Raw genomic sequence first — 17713 nt, forward strand, 5'->3', positions numbered from 1 at the left:
ATCAAAAATACTTTCTGTAGAGTCGTGAATCTGGCACCATTCAGAGATACAGTCTTCCTAATGTTGGTTTGATTCAAAAATACTCCCTTAATTGTCGAGCGTACCAGTTATCCTTGAATTGCAACTCCAGGTAAGTCTGAAAACTTTCCTCACATACATGTTAGACTTAGAAGTCATCCATTAGGATTGTTGTATTTATGTAATAAATGCAAAGACTTGTGTTTGTTTTAAACTTGTCTTTACAGTTCAGTGTGGTTTTACTATAGTATATTTGTATTTAAATATTATATTTACTATACTGTGTCTAGATGTTTTCTCTCATTGGGCAAAATATAGAAACTCTAGTGTAATTAAAAAAAAATTATCTGCATACCAGTTGCTTTAATCCTTTGGATACTTTTTTCACAAGGAAGCAAAATGGAAAGCAGCCCATGTCTTCTATCAAATTTACAAATGTTAGTTTAAAGCCAGTTATTTATTTAAAGCCATTTCTACCTCATTCCCGGGTTCTGATGAACTTATTTTGAAGAATGGTGATAAGTAATTATATTCATGAACGCAGATAGTACTTTTACAGTTTTTTTCCCCCTTCTCCAATTTCATTATTTGTAGTCGTCTTGCTATCATAGACATCTCAGGAGTTCTGACCTTCTTTGACTTGGATGCTCGGGTAACAGACAGCACAGGACAGCAAGTTATTGGCGAGTTGTTAAAATTGGAGCGAAAAGATGTCTGGGATATGAAGTGGGCCAAAGATAATCCTGATTTGTTTGCAATGATGGAGAAGACAAGAATGTATGTTTTCAGAAACTTGGATCCTGAGGTAAAAACAAGAAATAAGCATTAACAGTACATAAATAATGAGCCAAATACCAAAACCTGGACATTTCCCCTTTGTTTCTTCAAGAAGTTTGTTGGTGTTGGCTGCATGAATTCTGAAAATAAATAGAAACATTTCTGTGGAATTTAAAAATATTTGGTCTTAAGTGGGATTAATATTTATCCTTTAAATATTCTCCACTTTCACTGAAAGGCACTTTCTAAGCATCTATCTATTCTTTTTAAAAGATGGAACCATGCTCACTAACTATATAGTCTTTATTTCTTTCCTTGTCAAAGTTTAAAACAAATAAAATAGTCTTATTACCAAAATTGCTTAAAACCACCAGCCAAAAAAATGTGGTTTTGGAATTGCCTCGCCCTTTCATTCTCTTTTGCCTGTTCTGTGCTTATTCTGTGCTTACCTTTGCCTTATGTATATTTACATGAACTTTGTCACCTAGTAATCCGTGTTCTTTATCATCCTGATAATCTTACGAACAGGCAAATGTGGACTGTGATTAATAATCTGCTCTCTCTGGGGTGTCAGAAAGCTGCTTTCTCACTGATTTTAAAGTTATATTTTTATTTTCTACTTGTGGCTCACATCAGCTAATTTTTAGGCTCAGAATTTTCCTGTCAGTCTGCTGTGTATCAACTGTTAGCTGTTGTGTTTGGAAATTCAAAATAATTTGAGTGGTAGCCTAATCAAAACATCATTAAGAAGATAAATCTTTTAAACAATTTTCGAATTATCAGTGGATTTTCAATTTGGAATTTTCAATACTCCTGTTATACTCCACTAGTGGAAATAATAAGAGGTGACTTGATAATTGCTTTATGTCATTAATTGATGTTTGTTTGGACCTGTAGTTTCCTTCTTGGGAAGAAATTACATGCTGGGTCCCCTGAGCTACTGAAGATCTTCTGTAATTATTTAGTGGTAAACTAAACATCTTTAATACCCTAAATTATTTTTACATTTCCCCGTTTGAGCCCTACTCAGGATCTTTTGGTCAATGACCTGATGTAAATTGTTCTCAAAGACTTTGTTAAAGCTTTTAGGAGTCTTAAGGATCTTTGTAATTTTCAGGCCCTGAGTAATGGCTCAAAGGAAGGGCATTCAGGGCTGCTGCATTTGACCTATATAAGCATGGACTTCTTTCAAGGGTTCAAAGAAAATTTGACCCTTGGTACAAAACAAGTGTGGAAATTTGACAGGTAACCATGGGATAAACTTGAGGATGGAAGTAAAATACGTTTTGAGTGTTAGGGTCCTTTTTCCATCCTTGGCCCTACTTGTATTAATTCCAAAATCATATGCCTGGAGAAGTGAGAGGATTATGCCTGGCATAATGGTCACACATGGTCAGTCTAGCACCAAGGGAAATCTTTGCCTGGTGGAAAGTGTTTCTTAAGTAGTTTTAAAAGAACAACCTTTTATTTATTTATTTTTGGAGTTTGTTGTCTGGCTTGGCAAGTACTTCCATTTCTATTAGATTTACAGGTAGGTGAATTTCATATAACATTACCATTGGCTGGATTTCTTTATAAACCATGGTGTGCTGTTCTTTTCATTCGTGAGGACCCTGCCTGTGGTCCCTGTTTGGTTAGTTACTCTGCTAGTCACTCCTCTAGCATGTGAGGTCATACTCCTCAAAACTGAACTTACTAGAACTCCTTTAGGACATAGTATTCTGTGTTATTATTAGGGAGATAAACTGTTGTTAGATGGTTAATACCGAATACATTTTTATACGTTTGAGTGTTATTATGAATTCTAGTTTCATACCCTTCCTTAAATTGTAGACCTTTCTTCAGATTATGTGTGAGAAAAGGGTGCCATTTGTGTTTAAAATTCTAATTCATTGATAAAGCGTATTTTCCTTGAGAATTAGGAAGTGAGTATTTAATGTTGATATTCCCTGCTTGATCATTTTCATCTCCAGTGACCCTCTGAAGGTACTGATTCTTCGATTTCTTTGTTGACCCATTGATTTTTTTTAGTTTAGTTTAGATGTTGTTTAGTTTCCATGTGTTTGTTTTATTTCCAGTTTTCTTACTATAATTGATCTCTAGTTCTATACTGTTGTGGTCAGAAAAGATGCTTGATATCTTTTCAGTCTTTTAACATTTATTGAGATTTGTTTTATGGCCTGGCATGTGATCTATCCTGGAGAATGTTCCATGAGCACTTGAAAATAATGTATATTCTGCTGTGTTTGTGTCCTGTAGATAGCTTTTAAGTCCATTTGGTCTAATATGTCATTTAAGGCCACTGTTTTCTAATTGATTTTCTGTCTGAATGATCTTTCCATTGATGTAAGTAGGGAATAAAGTTCCCTAATATTATTGTATTACTGTCAATTTCTCCCTTTATGTCTGTTAATACTTGCTTTATATATTTAGGTGATCCTATGTTAGGTGCATATATGTTTATGAACGTTATATCCTCTTCTTGGATTGACCCTTTTATCATTATATAATGCCCTTCCTTGTCTTTTGTTATAGACTTTGTTTTAAAGTCTATTTTGTCTGATATGAGTATTGCTACCCCAGCTTTCTTTTAATTTTTATGCATGTAATATCTTTTTCCATCCCTTCACTTTCAGTCTGTGTGTGTCTTTAGCTCTGAAGTGAGTCTCTTGTAGGCAGCATATAGATGGGTCTTGGTTTTTTTTAATCCATTCAGCCACACTGTGTCTTTCGATTAGAGCATTTAGTCCATTTACAGTTAAAGTGCTTATTGATAGATATGTGCAGTACTTATTGCCATTTTGTTACTTGTTTTCTGGTTGTTTTTGTAGTTCTTCTCTGTTCTTTACTTCTTCTTTTAGTCCCTTTCCTTTTGGTCTGATGATCTTCTTTAGTGTTATATTTGGGCTCCTGTCTCTTTGTTTTTGTGTATCTATTGTAGGTTTTTGGTTTGTGGCTGCCGTGAAGTTCATATATATGACATTTCTATATCTATATCTATATTTATATGTCCATATATCTATTTGTTTTAAACTGATAGTCATTTAAGTTCAATTGCACTTTGAAAGGTCTACATTTTTTCACACCCCCTCCCCCCACGTTTTATGTTTTGGATATTTTACATATTTATGTATATCCCTTAACTGTTTATTGTAGTTATAGTTGACTTTACAATGTTTTGTTTTTTAACCTTCATACTAGCTTTTTAAAGTGATTGATCCACTGGCTATTCTATATATTTGCCTTTACCAGTGAGTTTTTTTTTCCCTTCCTATATTTTCTTAGTTCTTGGTGATTTTCACTATTCTGTCTTCCAGGTTGCTCATGCATACTTCTATATCATCTACTCTGTTGTTGATTCCTTCTCCTGTAGTTTTCATTTCAGTTATTGCGTTCTTCAGTTCTGATTGGTTCTTTTTCATATTTTCTAATTCTTTGTTGAAGTTCTCACTATCTTCCTCTATTCTTTTCCCATGTTCGGTGAGCTCTCTTAAGACCATTGTTTTGAACTCTTTTATCAGGTAAATTACTTGTTTCTGTTTCATGAGGGTTCTTCCCTGGGATTTTATGTTGTTCGTTCATTTGGAACATATTCCTCTATCTTCTCATTTTGTTTTACTTTCTCTTTTTGTCTCTATGAAATTAGGTGAAACAATTACCTATCCCATCCTTTAAGGTGTGTCCTTATGTGAGAACATCTGTATGCAGTCTGTGTGTGCCCAGTGGCTTTGGTGGGAGAGCTGCTTCTGAAGTGAGTGTAGGCCGGGACTTTTTCTAGGGTGTGCTGGGGCCGTTGCCTTGGAGGGCTGGGCTGGATCTGGGGAGGGGAGTAGGGGGCTAGAACTGGAACCCAGCATAGGTGGGGGCTTCTCCCGGGACTTTCTGGGGCTGCTGCCTTGGCAGAAGGTGGGGCTGGAGCCGGAAGGGCTACAGCCAGGGCCCAGTGCATGCTGCGTCTTCTCCCGTGGTGCAGTGGTGGTTGCCACCTCTGTGGGGGGTGCTAGAGCTGCAGCCCAGTGCAGGCTGGGAGACTGTGCTGGTGCAGTCTTGGCAGGCAGGTCAGGGTTCCAGGCACTTTTCAATCTGCTGCCTCTGCAAGCAAGACTGTGCTTGCACCCTTTAAGAGCAGAGTCTCAGTTTCATACAGCCCTCTGGTAAGCCCCACTGGTTTCAAAAATCAGCCAAGGGAGCTTGTCTTCCCAGTGCTGGACCCCAGGGCTGGGGTGCTCAGTGTGGGGTGTGAACCCCTTGCTCCTTAGGGAAGATCCCCATGCTTGTGATAAGCCCTTCCGTCTCTAGGTTGCCTGCTAGGGGTGTGGGTCTCGGCTAGATCACTTCCCCTCCCCTCCTACCAGACTCGGTGTGTTTTATCTTTCTGCAGCCTTGGTTGTAGAAGAGCCATCCTGCTAGTCTTCAAGTCATCCTCACAGAGAGCTGTTCTATATGTAGGTGTAGTTTTGGTGTGTTTGTGGGAGGAACTGAGCTCAGGGTCTCCCTGTGCCATCTTGGTGCTGCCTGATCTCTCTCCTTATCCTTCTATTTCTCCTTTTCTCTTTGTTTTTGTATCATTTTTTATCCACAGATCATCTTTTGTGACTTTATCTTTTGACCCTCTTGCTTTGTTAAATTATCTAGCTAAAAATAAAAAATTTTCTAGTGATTAACCTTTTTATAAGGGTACACTTAGTTTACATGTAGTACCAAAATAAAGTATATGAAAGGCCCCTATAATTTATAAGAAATATTTTGTTACATGTGCTTTTTTTGTGAATTAAATTTTATTCTTATTTTTTCGGTTCATAAAAGCATACTGTTTGCCTATATGTAATATAATTTTTTTGAGGAAATTTAGGGATTTTATAAAATTTTCTCATATAATTTTAGTCAATTTCTACCTTTTAAAGAAAATATACATTTTAAAACCCAATAAACACATATAATGTGCCTACAAGAGCCTCATTATTAAACTTAGACATATTAAATGCAAACTAAGTATGATTCAATATTTACTTCTTATTTTCATCTTTTTAGTGTCTTACCATGATAATAATTTTTGTGGTTTCTATTATATATGAAGCACTAACTTTCAGAGTTATAAATTTGATATGTTATTTCATTTGGATTTAGGTTACTTTCTATTTCACTATGACATCACACACATATTTTAAAAAATTGCATTCTGGAGTTATGTTCATCATCAGACAACGTTATCTTATTCTTTTTACAGTGTTCTTGGAGGTGTTAAGTATATTGGGAGTGTTATTTCTTTTAGTAGGGATTTAGGACAACTACTTTACATTATAATATGCATTTACCATACTTTATTTCTACAAGCTTGTATAACGCTAGGACAAGAAACAGACATATAGCAGGCTAATGTGTTTCCATGTTGGCAAATTAAATCTTCTTATGTAGGAAATGAATCTATCAAGGATGGCCTCTGGCTAATGTTACAGAGAACATACTTTTCAGTATGGTATGGGACTTTGATATATGTGCTTAGATACAAATATAGTGTTTGTCAGTTTCATTAAATCTAATGTTGCATGGAATGAATAAGAATTATCAAACTGTATAAACCATTTTTGGATTAATTCAGAAAATTTGAACTGATACTGGATCCTATTAGGGAATGAATACTGATTATGTTAAGGTATGATAATAGTAATGTGGCCATGTAAGAGAACCTCCTTATGTTAGAGATATGAAATAGTTAGGGGTGAAATGTCACGTCTAAATTTATTTTACTTTAAAATACCTTAGCCAAAAATATTGAAGCATATTTCTAAAATGTGAATAATTATTTAGGTGATGTATATATGGGTGTTAATGACATTCTCTCTCCTTTTTTGTTGTTTTGAAAATTTTGATAATAAAAGTTAAAATCATGATATGGTAAAGAAGGAAAATTTTGTACAGTTAAACATAACATTTGTTTTTGTCTTTAAAGGAACCCATTCAGACTTCTGGATATATTTGTAATTTTGAGGATTTAGAAATTAAATCTGTTCTTTTGGATGAGATATTAAAGGTACTTATTAAAAAACAATTATATTTCTGTTGCTGGCTTGACTGGGATTCATTTTTGTACCAGACAGTGTAGTGTCCTGGTTAGGAGTATGCAGTGAGGAGTTCCAGCCCTGCCCTGTCACTTATACAACCTTTAGACAGGTTCCTTCATCTTTTAAAGTTTCATTTTTCCTTTCCTGTTTATGAGCCTGTTTTTACCTCTATAAAATGTGGATAGTAATAGTACCTGTCTTACCGGATTGTTATTTTATAAGATAATGAGTGAAAAACAGCACAGTGCTATGACCAAGAGCTCATAAATGGTAGTTAGTTGTTTTCATTATTTTTATATTAATAACAGAGATACTGAAGAAATATTTGATAATTTTCTTTAGTCTTTCGCTTGTTCTAGGATATTTGAGTAACTTTTTTATTTGGAGGTCCACTGTTCTCCTATTTTATTTTTCAGGTTTTATAAAATAATCTATTTCTAATTCCAGATAATTTTTTAATCCCTACTTTGGCCTTCATTGAACATTCTTTGAAAATTTTTTTCTCTAAGAATGTATTGAAAGTTTACCTTCCTTTTATCCAAAATATTCATTTTTCTATGGACTACATGTGTTTTTTGGAATTGGAATAGTGGATTTTAAATTTCCAGAAGTCAGTTGCATTTTGTAACATGTTTTCATATTTTGGTTTGACATGTAAATTGCAGCTCTTTTATTGGGAACCAGTTGTTTTCTGTGTCATGACCACCTTGCCGCAGCAGGAATGGCCCCCACCCTAAATTTGGTTTGCGTGTAAAGAGTGATGACACCACAGATACACCAAAAGGGTGTAAAACGGTCTTACAAACTTAATGAGTTTTTAGGGGAGAAAGGATAGGCTTCCCAAGCTGCTCCAAAATTGGTTTGAGAGCAGGGAAAGGAGACTGGCTTGGGCTTTTTGGGCAGTTAGAGGGTGGGCCTAGGGTGAGGGTTCCCATGGGTAGGTAGAGATATGTGTGGTTTGAAACTCCTGCGTCACCAAAGGATGGAACGCTTATGCTTTCTTATCATCTTGTCCAGATGTGAGGCAGAAGGGGAAGGGGGAAGGGTGAGGCTTAAAAGCTATCAGCAGTCAAAGTCAAAAAGGAAGGTCTGAAGTTCTGTTACAGTCTAGATCTCTTAATGATTAACATTAGATAAACATAAGAACATTATTCTGTATAGCTGTAACCAGTATGTGGAAAGATAGATTTGATAGATTAGATAAATAAACAGAAGTAATTTTATAAAAATGACATCACTGTACAATCTACTTGTTTAGTGTTTAATTTTAATTCAATAATGTGACAGTGAATCTGAAGGAATTGTAGAACATTAATTTTTTTTCACCACAAATGATCCAGTTTTTCTGGGTTAAGAAAAAAACTGAAGAACTAAGAGGTTATTGCTTTTAAACTACATCTTAATTTTTAATAGTATCGATTGTCACTCTAAAAGACAGTGTTTTTACATTTTCTCGCTCTTTCTCTCTTCTTTTTGTTAGGCACATTGTTATTTTTATGTTGTCAAGATTTAGAACATTTACATTTTGTTTTGTAACCCTAATTTTCCACATATGTAGTCTTATATTTAAATGGAAGCTATTACCAGTCTTTTTCTACATTTTCTCTGTACATGAGTTCTTAATTTTGATTAATCTTTTAGTTGGTTGGATTTCATCATTATAATTTTTTTCAAGAAAGGCTCATTGTTGCTGATTGCCTTAAATTCTGGAATGCTTAAAAATGCCTGTGATGTGTTGCTCTGATGATTATATTGACTTTTATGAAGAATTTTTTAAAACATATTTAAACTGGTTAGATGTACTTTAAAATTCTTGATACACATTTTGTGCATATCTAATGCTAGGATAAAGAAAGTCAGGAAGAGAAAGACAAATACCGTATGCTAACACATATATACGGAATCTAAGAAAAAAAAATGTCATGAAGAAGCTAGGGGTAAGACGGGAATAAAGACACAGACCTACTAGAGAATGGACTTGAGGATATGGGGAGGGGGAATGGTAAGCAGTGACAAAGCGAGAGAGAGGCATGGACATATATACACTACCAAACGTAAGGTAGATAGCTAGTGGGAAGCAGCCGCATAGCACAGGGAGATCAACTCGGTGCTTTGTGACCACCTTGGGGGGGGTGGATAGGGAGGGTGGGAGGGAGGGAGACCCAAGAGGGAAGACATATGGGAACATATGTATATGTATAACTGATTCACTTTGTTATAAAGCAGAAACTAACACACCATTGTAAAGCAATTATACTCCAATAAAGATGTTAAAAAAAAAAAAAGAATAACTACAGTACTGTTGCCCGGTTTACTGGCAGGCGTTGTTAAACTGTGAGGGAAAACCAGGTTCTGTGTGACAAGTTTGTTATCTGTCTGACTTACTACACAAAAAGCCGTAAAGAAAAGAGTATTGTCATACCTTAGTTCCCTCTGAGGTCTTGTTGACCCAGGAAATATTTAGCTGAACTGTGGATTCCTTCAAGCATACAGTTTGAAGAAACCACATGAGTGTTGTACACCTAAAACTAATACAATGTTACATGCCAATTATATTTCAATAAAATAGGAAAAAGAAATAACATGAGAAATTTCTTGGAGGACTAGAGAAGAAGGAGTGCAGAAGGAAAAGGACGGGAATTAACAGTTCTCTAAAGTTCCTTTGTATGAGATGTTTGTTTGTGATTACAGCTGTACCTGGTAGATATTACACAGACCTCATTTTTAGGTGAGGAAGGCTCTTAGTGGCTGAAAATGATTTACCCAAAGTTCATCTGTTCATTGACTCAGCAAATATTTATTGAGAGCCAGTAAGACAGTTCCTGGCTTCAAGTAGAGGAGTTGGGGAGATAGACAAGAACTTCAGCAACTGGAAGAGGGGCAGGGGTGCTGTGGTTCAGTCAGTAGGTGTATCTCTTCAAAGGTCTGAAGCAAGAGAGCATTGGGTCAGTTCTGAGACGGTGAATAATGTGAATAATGTGAATAACACGGCTAGGCATTGTGCTCAGTGTTTGATACTTAATCCTCCCAATGCTAGGAAGTAAGTTTGATTACTATTCCATTTTTTCAGAGGAAGAATCTGAGGCTTGGAGAAATAAGCTGATTTGCCAGTGATACCCGGTTAACAGTAGGCAAAAGCATGGTTTGACTCCAAGCTTTCTGGCTTCAAAGCTGGTGTGTGTAACTGTAGTGCTGGCAGAATTGAGGCTGGGGAGAGGTAATGGGGTAGGGAGCCCAGGTCATAAGTGACCTCGTATGCCTTGCTGTGGAGTTTAGACTTGATCCTGGAGTCGGTGGCGGAGTAATGCAGGAGAATGACATGATTAGGTTTATATTTGGGGAAGATGGCCCTGGCTTCCTGGGTGGGTAGGGAGTGGGGTAGGGCAGGTTCTAGAAGGAGCTGCCACGTAACCAGCAAGGGATGGAATTAGGATTTGAGCTAAGGACTGTTGGAGTCCAAACCTCATGCTCTTTCCATCCTACTTTGCACGGTAGTTCCCTAAGAACTTTTCAGTTTATAGATACAGGGGTTCAGTTGCAGGGTGGGGAAAGGGTATGTGTGGCTCAGTTAACCTTTTCAGAGAACTCTGGTCCATGGGAGCCATTACTCTTTTACACATGGGGGCTCTAATTTTCTTGTATGCTTCACTTTTTCGTTACTTAGAATATGTAGAATATTGGTGAGATCGTTATAACTGTTTTCTTTCTCTGGCTGTTAGCTAGTTCTTTGCTGCAAGACTGGCCTTTAAATTTTTTTTCTTTGTCAGGCTGCTAAATTATAAAAGGAAAGTAGTGATGAAAACCAGCCCTTTTTCTTTTTTTTTTAAAAAAAAATTTGTCTGCTGCCCAACAGCATGTGGGCAGCACTTAAATTCTATTTAGCATTTTACTATACTTGCTGTGTCATATTTCTGTCCATCTGTCTATCTGCCCATTAATCAGTCCTGTTTTTTAATATATTTCAGAGTTAGTACACATATACTTTAGCATGCATATCATTAATTAAAGTTCACTAATTCAAGTTCAGTATTTGCTTATAGTTTTCTTTCACTTGAAATAAAATTTGCATACAATGAAATGCACAGATCTTAAGTGTACCAGTCAGTGAGTTATGACAAATGCATACAATTGTGCAATTCAAACCCCTGTCAAGATACAGAACATTACTATCATGCTAGAAAGTTCCCTCATGCCTCTTCCCAGTAAATCTGTCCATACCCACCCTCAGGGCAACTGCTATTTATAATTTTTTTTTCAATAATAGAAAAAAAGAGTAGATTAAGGAGTGAGGGGTAGAGGCCCTGCACATGGTGTTTTCCGCTCCAGTGGAGGCTGGCGGCACTTGGGACGGGAAGAGAGTAGCTCCTGGGGAAAGACATTTTGAGCCCAGGGAGACAAGGCTGCATGATTGTAAGGGACCCCTTTGACGACTGTCCCCTTTTCCCCTGATTGCCTCAGGAGGGACTTCACTTGTGGACTGTGGGTGTTTTCCAGATAATTCAAAAGACCCACACATGGCAATTTCTCTTTTTCCCAGTGTTGCTCATAATACGATGCAGTTGTTTGTTTGCTATTTTTACTGCAAAAAAAAAACACAACATACTCTAAAGGCAACTATTTGAATTTCTTTCTTTTCATCTTTACTTTTAGAATCCAGAATATCCAGACAAGGATTATATCATTAACTTTGAGATTCGGTCCCTGAGAGATAGCCGAGCACTGATTGAGAAGGTTGGAATTGAGGATGCATCTCAGTTCATAGAGGATAATCCACACCCCCGACTTTGGTATTTAAAAATAAATAAATAAAGCCTCTCAAATTTTCAGGTGTAAAGTCTCAGCTCTGTTGTCCCCAGCTCTCGTACGAGGCTCCTGATGGGAATCGGCTTCTGTTCTTATCCTTTTTAGATTTAAAGTATAGAAATTTATTTTAGATTCAGAAGTATTCAACATAAGCATAATATTATATGAAACGTATAAATGTGTTAAAATAATCACTTTTGGGCTTCCCTGGTGGTGCAGTGGTTGAGAGTCCGCCTGCCGATGCAGGGGACACGGGTTCGTGCCCCGGTCCGGGAAGATCCCACATGCCGCGGAGCGGCTGGGCCCGTGAGCCATGGCCGCTGAGCCTGTACGTCCGGAGCCTGTGCTCCGCAACGGGAGAGGCCACAACAGTGAGGGGCCCGCATACCGCAAAAAAAAAATAATAATAATCACTTCCCACCATGTTTCACTAGAAACAGTAGGTGTAATAATTGAATTCTGATTCAAGACTTGTTTATCCTTAATTCGCCATTGGCTTTTCTGTTTCTCTTTTTAATAAAGGCGCCTACTGGCTGAAGCAGCTCTTCAGAAACTGGATTTGCACACTGCAGAGCAAGCGTTTGTGCGTTGCAAAGATTACCAAGGCATTAAGTTTGTGAAGTGCCTGGGTAACCTGCAGAGTGAGTCCATGAAGCAGGCGGAAGTGGCTGCCTACTTCGGCAGGTTCGAAGAGGCTGAAAGGATGTATCTCGATATGGACAGAAGGTAAGTGATAAAGGTGCAGGCATCCGGACTAATTCCAGAATTTGTGATTTTTTTTTTTTCACAAATGAGGATTGTAAAATAGACTAAATGTATCATACCATCTCTTTCAGAAAATAATTTCAGTTTGCATTACAACCTAGATAGTCTACATGACCTTCATTAATTTATGCTTTGTAATTTGGGGGCAGCTTTCTTCTCTGTTTTTATGTAATATTAATGACTGGCCATGGGAGACTTTTTTCACTTGGTAGGAAATAAATTCATATGACTGCAGAGACTGGAGGCTTTATCATTTATTATACCACTCATTATTTGGGTTCTCTTTTTTGGTTTAGGCCATTATTTAATTTTCAGTTGTCAAGGAGCATGAAATAAAAATCAGAGGTATTTAGGGATTGAGTTTTATTCTTTATATTTCATTTTTATTTATATAAAATACTGATGAACTTCATTTCAGCTGTGAACATTATATCTAATTTTTATTATTTGTACTTTCAGGAGGTTGCTAATACAACTCAAGCCCTGAAAAGAAATATAAAACCAAACATGTAAACATGAAATAAGTCTGATTATGTCTTAAGAAATTGATGAAAAGAAGTAATTATTATTTAAGTCATTATTTTGCCAAGTAAATTGAAAGTCTAGGAAAATAAGAGGCAGGAAATTGTTTCCTCTTTCCTTTTGCAGGTTCTCTCCATTGCCTCTTACCTGGTGAGGCTAAATTTCTAAAATGTTTGGAGTTACCTTATCTGTCTCTTCATTGTTGTGTATTCTCAGTACCCTAGAACTGAACCTAGCACATAGTAGGTGCTTGATAGATACTTGGTGAATGAATGAATGAATGTCATTTTTTTGTAGAGATCTGGCTATTGGCCTCCGGCTGAAGTTGGGAGATTGGTTTCGAGTACTCCAACTCCTGAAAACTGGATCTGGTGATGCGGATGACAGTCTCCTTGAACAGGCCCACAATGCCATCGGAGACTACTTTGCTGATCGGCAAAAGTGGTAGGTAACCTATCTGGACCCCCTCATCCGTTCATTTGGCACTTAAAATTGTAACCGCCTGAGTACTTCCCTATGAAATAATGCTAGGGAAATGAAGACCATCCTTCCAGATCCCAAAATTCACATAGCTCTGGATACACATTGAGGAGCAAGAGATCCTTCAAGCTGTCAGGTAAGCACGGTAAGACTTTGGAGTTTCAAAACCCAGAAGGCGTAAACTGTAGTTCCAGGCAGCTTTCTACTGTTCGAGGCCACGGTTTATATTTTCTTTTGTTATTATAGATTATTTTCAGAAATCACTGACTTTTATTCTTAAGTTATTTTGATCAGTATGCTCATTTATTTATGTCAGTGTTTGGAAATACAACTGTATATCAGATGAAAACATATTTCTTAAGAACATTCAAAGCATGTTGTAACTCAAATATGCTATGCAGTCTTTAGTTTTGCTTTTTGTTCAATTTATATGCTTCAAAGACATGCTGTAACTAAAGATGATTGGAATAATACTAGTGCTGGCATTCTAATGAAAGAACATTTTTAGTAAAAGTGCTTATTTATGAGGAGATTCACATTAGTTTTAAAAGGTTTTTTTTTTTCTTCCCATAGGTTGAATGCTGTACAATATTATGTGCAAGGCCGGAACCAGGAACGCTTAGCCGAGTGTTATTATATGTTAGAGGATTACGAGGGATTGGAGAATCTTGCCAATTCACTTCCAGAAAACCACAAGTTGCTTCCAGTAGGTATTATAAATTTCAGTTTTTGGAGTTGTTAGGTTACTTTATAAGGTTTTTATGTCGTAGTCTGGAAATGTCCTCTGCAATATAGAAAATTAAAAATTAACTAAAACTTTACAGTTTCTTAGGCACGGAATGATGCTTTAGTTATTAAAACAATTTACCAGTATTACAGAATGCTTGAAACCGGAGAGGAAGAAATCAGTCATATTCCTACTATTTTAACATGATCACGGTCTTGTGTAGGCTTGTCAGTTTTGTAAACTTGCTTTAAAAAATTAGCTGAACACGTGAAATATTTACAGATGAAATGACATGTCAGAGATTCACTTCAAAATGATTTGAGGTGGGTCTGGGGAGTAGTGTGTGCATATGTATGTTGGAAATTTGCTATAAGAAAAGTTTAAGATAGCTTAAACTTTTATTAGGTTCACAATAAACTTTTATTAGGTTATATTAGCAATAAAGGTCAAGATAGCTTGACTTTTATTAGGTTACATTAACAATAAAGGATTTAATGTTGAAAAAAAGAGAAACTAAAAGCAGAGCTCTCTATAACTTTGTTCTAAATTTTCTTTTTAAGGCTCTTTAAATTAATTGTTGAATAATGTAAGTGGGCTTGTATTTTATTTGTTTTATCAGAAAGGTAAATCACTGAGTTGTATAAGACCTGGAGAGGTAGTAGCTCTCAACTGCAGGGTCTGGACGTATATCAGTTGTGGGTTCTGCTACAAAATTTTGTCGGTTACTTAATAGATGAGTATAGAATTCTGTTAATTCAGTTCTTTTCTCTATTGTGTTTTAGAGCAATTATCCCTGTAATAATGGCATTTTTACACACCCTTATTCTCAATCTTATATGTTCATTTGAGTAGGAAAACTGAAATTACTTACAACCCTGGGATTAGGGACTGTGTATCTGACATTATACTGTCATCTGTTAGGTGTGTCTGATGATGCAGAAAAAAATGTTGCTGTACGGTATCCAGAGCAGTAATATTACTGATTAAGTACTAAGTAATTATAGCTATAATAATTAAATATTTAAAATAATTTTAAAATTTCAGTAGTACTGCAAATTTTAAATCAAGTTTGGGAGGATTTTTTAATAATATGGGAAAATGTACAAAATATTTAAGTGAGGAACACAGGATACAAAACTATATATAATATGATTACGATATAGTCACAAACACACATATACATATATATTCACAGGATACAGATATTAGGAAATTACACCAGAATAGAGAGAGAGGTTTCTTATGGGAATAAGATCATGTGTACCTTTATTTTTTCATATTTTCTAATTTTTTTTACCATAAGAATGTATTACTTTATAATCAGGAAAATATAAGCATTACTTTGAAAAAGATAGTTGGGTACAAAATTGTACTTTTATGATATATCCCAAAATATTTTAGGAGTAGGGATGGGGAGAGAAAACTCTGACCAATTAGATATTAAGAAAGAAAAAAAAGTGATATTCTGAAGATGGGAAGTACAGCCCAAGGGGAGTGATCAGTGGTTGTTGTGGTTCTCCTCCTCTGTTTTTGGTCCAGCTTCCTGAACTGATGAATGGCCAACTTGTCTGGGGCATTGCTTTACAGAGGGATTTGAGAGCCCTCTGAGTGTCAGGTTTCCCTTAAACCTCTAATTAATGATCGACATTGAGTATAACATCAATTGCCTTAAAGGGTTTTTTTTACTTGCTAGCGTGGGGTTTGTTTTGGAGCTTGGTATTTCTGTAAGCTAGCTACTGCACTGAGAGAAGGTAAGAGTGCAGTATCTTCAGAACCTGGTTGAAAATAAGATCCGTGCTGTGAGCCAGTGAAGCCCAGATTTTATAGAAAGTGATGCTTTAGCATCTCTTCTGGTGTGTAGCCCCTGCCCCTACGTCCATTTAAAAGAAAAATTACTGTAGCCACCAGAAAATTTAATATTCTTATGTCCCTATGGAGTTTTACAAGTTAAAATATAAGTGATTTCCTTGTTCTATGCGATCGATAGTATTATCTTGTCCACAGGAAATAGCACAAATGTTTGTGAGAGCTGGAATGTGCGAACAAGCAGTGACTGCGTTTTTGAAATGTAATCAACCAAAGGCAGCAGTGGATACCTGTGTACATCTCAACCGAGTAAGGAACTGAAAAGTAAAGTCACCATAGTGATGCTTTAAAGACTGTTGCCTGTAAGGGTTGGAGAGCTTGAGATGGATTTTGTGAAAGGAGCCAGATAGTCTCTTACTTAGTTGAGGACTGAGAAAATGTTGGAATTTGCATTTACCTCTTGAAATGCTACCATTAAGGGAGACCCTCTCATAACTAACTCAGTATGGGAACCTGAACAAACCCTGTGCTTTTAGTCTGGCAAGTTTTCGTCTGGAAGTAATTTCATGATTTTCTGCATTTTATTAGGCTTGGGTTTTGTTTCCAAAGAAGGACCAGTTAATGGTCATTGCAAGAGGAAGGAATTGAGTTACTTTATCAGAATTTATTTTGGCAAATCTATTTTCCTTTCCCCTTATAGAAAACACATATTTGATACTTTTAAGAGCTCGAATTTAACTAAAATTAAAATGCAGAATTGTTGACTATCAATGTATTCTTTTAAGTATTTTCTTGAAGTATTTTATAAAGCTCCATTTGCTTTATAAAAATAACTTTTAAATGTTAAATCTGATAGGACATTTTCTTAACTGAAATTGTGTATTTTTTTTCTATAAACAAATGTATCTTTTTCTTGCTCATAGTTTGTGCAAAATTAGAATTATAAGATTAATGTGATTATAAACTTTGACGCTTTCTTTTTCAGATGTACTTCTTAAGCAAATCAGTCTTAGATCATTTGATTATTTTGACATGTTTGACTCCTAAAATTTATAATTGCTCTGATTTTAAGTGATTTTTAAAAACATATACCAGTTTTTTATTTTGATGTAGTGTTATTTATTATTATAAACTTAAAGCTTTATTGTATGTATTTTAAGACATATCTGACTATAAATGCTTGGGTAATTGTATGCTATATATATTGTTTACCCAGTGGAACAAAGCTGTTGAATTGGCTAAAAGTCATAATATGAAAGAAATTGGTTCCCTGTTAGCGAGGTATGCATCTCATTTATTGGAAAAGAATAAAATTCTTGATGCCATAGAACTCTATCGGAAAGCCAGTTACTTTTATGATGCTGCTAAGCTGATGTTTAAGGTAATGTAATAATCTTGGTGAGTATTTGGCTTGTTCTAGTTACCAATGTTTTCTTATAACTCAAGGATACATTTTCCGTTTTTTGGAAACAATTATTTGTTATAGCAAAATCCCTCTCATTTATTACTGCTATAACTATGTGTTATCTTAGTATTATTACATTTTACTAAAAAGGCTGTTTATTACTTTTAGCACCTTATTGATGCTTAAGCAGTTTTATATTTACTTAATACCAAGGTTAACAGGGAATTATAGAATTTTCAGGGACCATAAAGTACAAATTCCCTTAACTGGAATTTAAATCCTGATGATAACAAAACTTTAAGTCCTTTTAAATGTGCAAGTTTTAAAGACATTACACTTTTTTTTTAT

At 35.8% G+C, this 17713-nt stretch overlaps 1 protein-coding gene across 2 annotated transcripts in view; it reads left to right on the plus strand.

The window, feature by feature from the left end:
- WDR35 (WD repeat domain 35) overlaps positions 1 to 17713 on the plus strand; it is a 60395-nt gene that overhangs the window by 37101 nt on the left and 5581 nt on the right. For both annotated transcript variants that reach the window (XM_065890986.1, XM_065890987.1), the window contains 9 exons: positions 21 to 130; positions 613 to 823; positions 6746 to 6826; positions 11508 to 11644; positions 12183 to 12386; positions 13245 to 13391; positions 14001 to 14133; positions 16159 to 16269; positions 17177 to 17341. In XM_065890986.1, the coding sequence (XP_065747058.1) occupies positions 21 to 130; positions 613 to 823; positions 6746 to 6826; positions 11508 to 11644; positions 12183 to 12386; positions 13245 to 13391; positions 14001 to 14133; positions 16159 to 16269; positions 17177 to 17341 (1299 nt within the window). The remainder of the gene's footprint in view (positions 1 to 20; positions 131 to 612; positions 824 to 6745; positions 6827 to 11507; positions 11645 to 12182; positions 12387 to 13244; positions 13392 to 14000; positions 14134 to 16158; positions 16270 to 17176; positions 17342 to 17713) is intronic.

This window comes from Phocoena phocoena, chromosome 14 (genome assembly GCF_963924675.1).
Source record: "Phocoena phocoena chromosome 14, mPhoPho1.1, whole genome shotgun sequence".
NCBI classification, from domain to species: domain Eukaryota; kingdom Metazoa; phylum Chordata; class Mammalia; order Artiodactyla; family Phocoenidae; genus Phocoena; species Phocoena phocoena.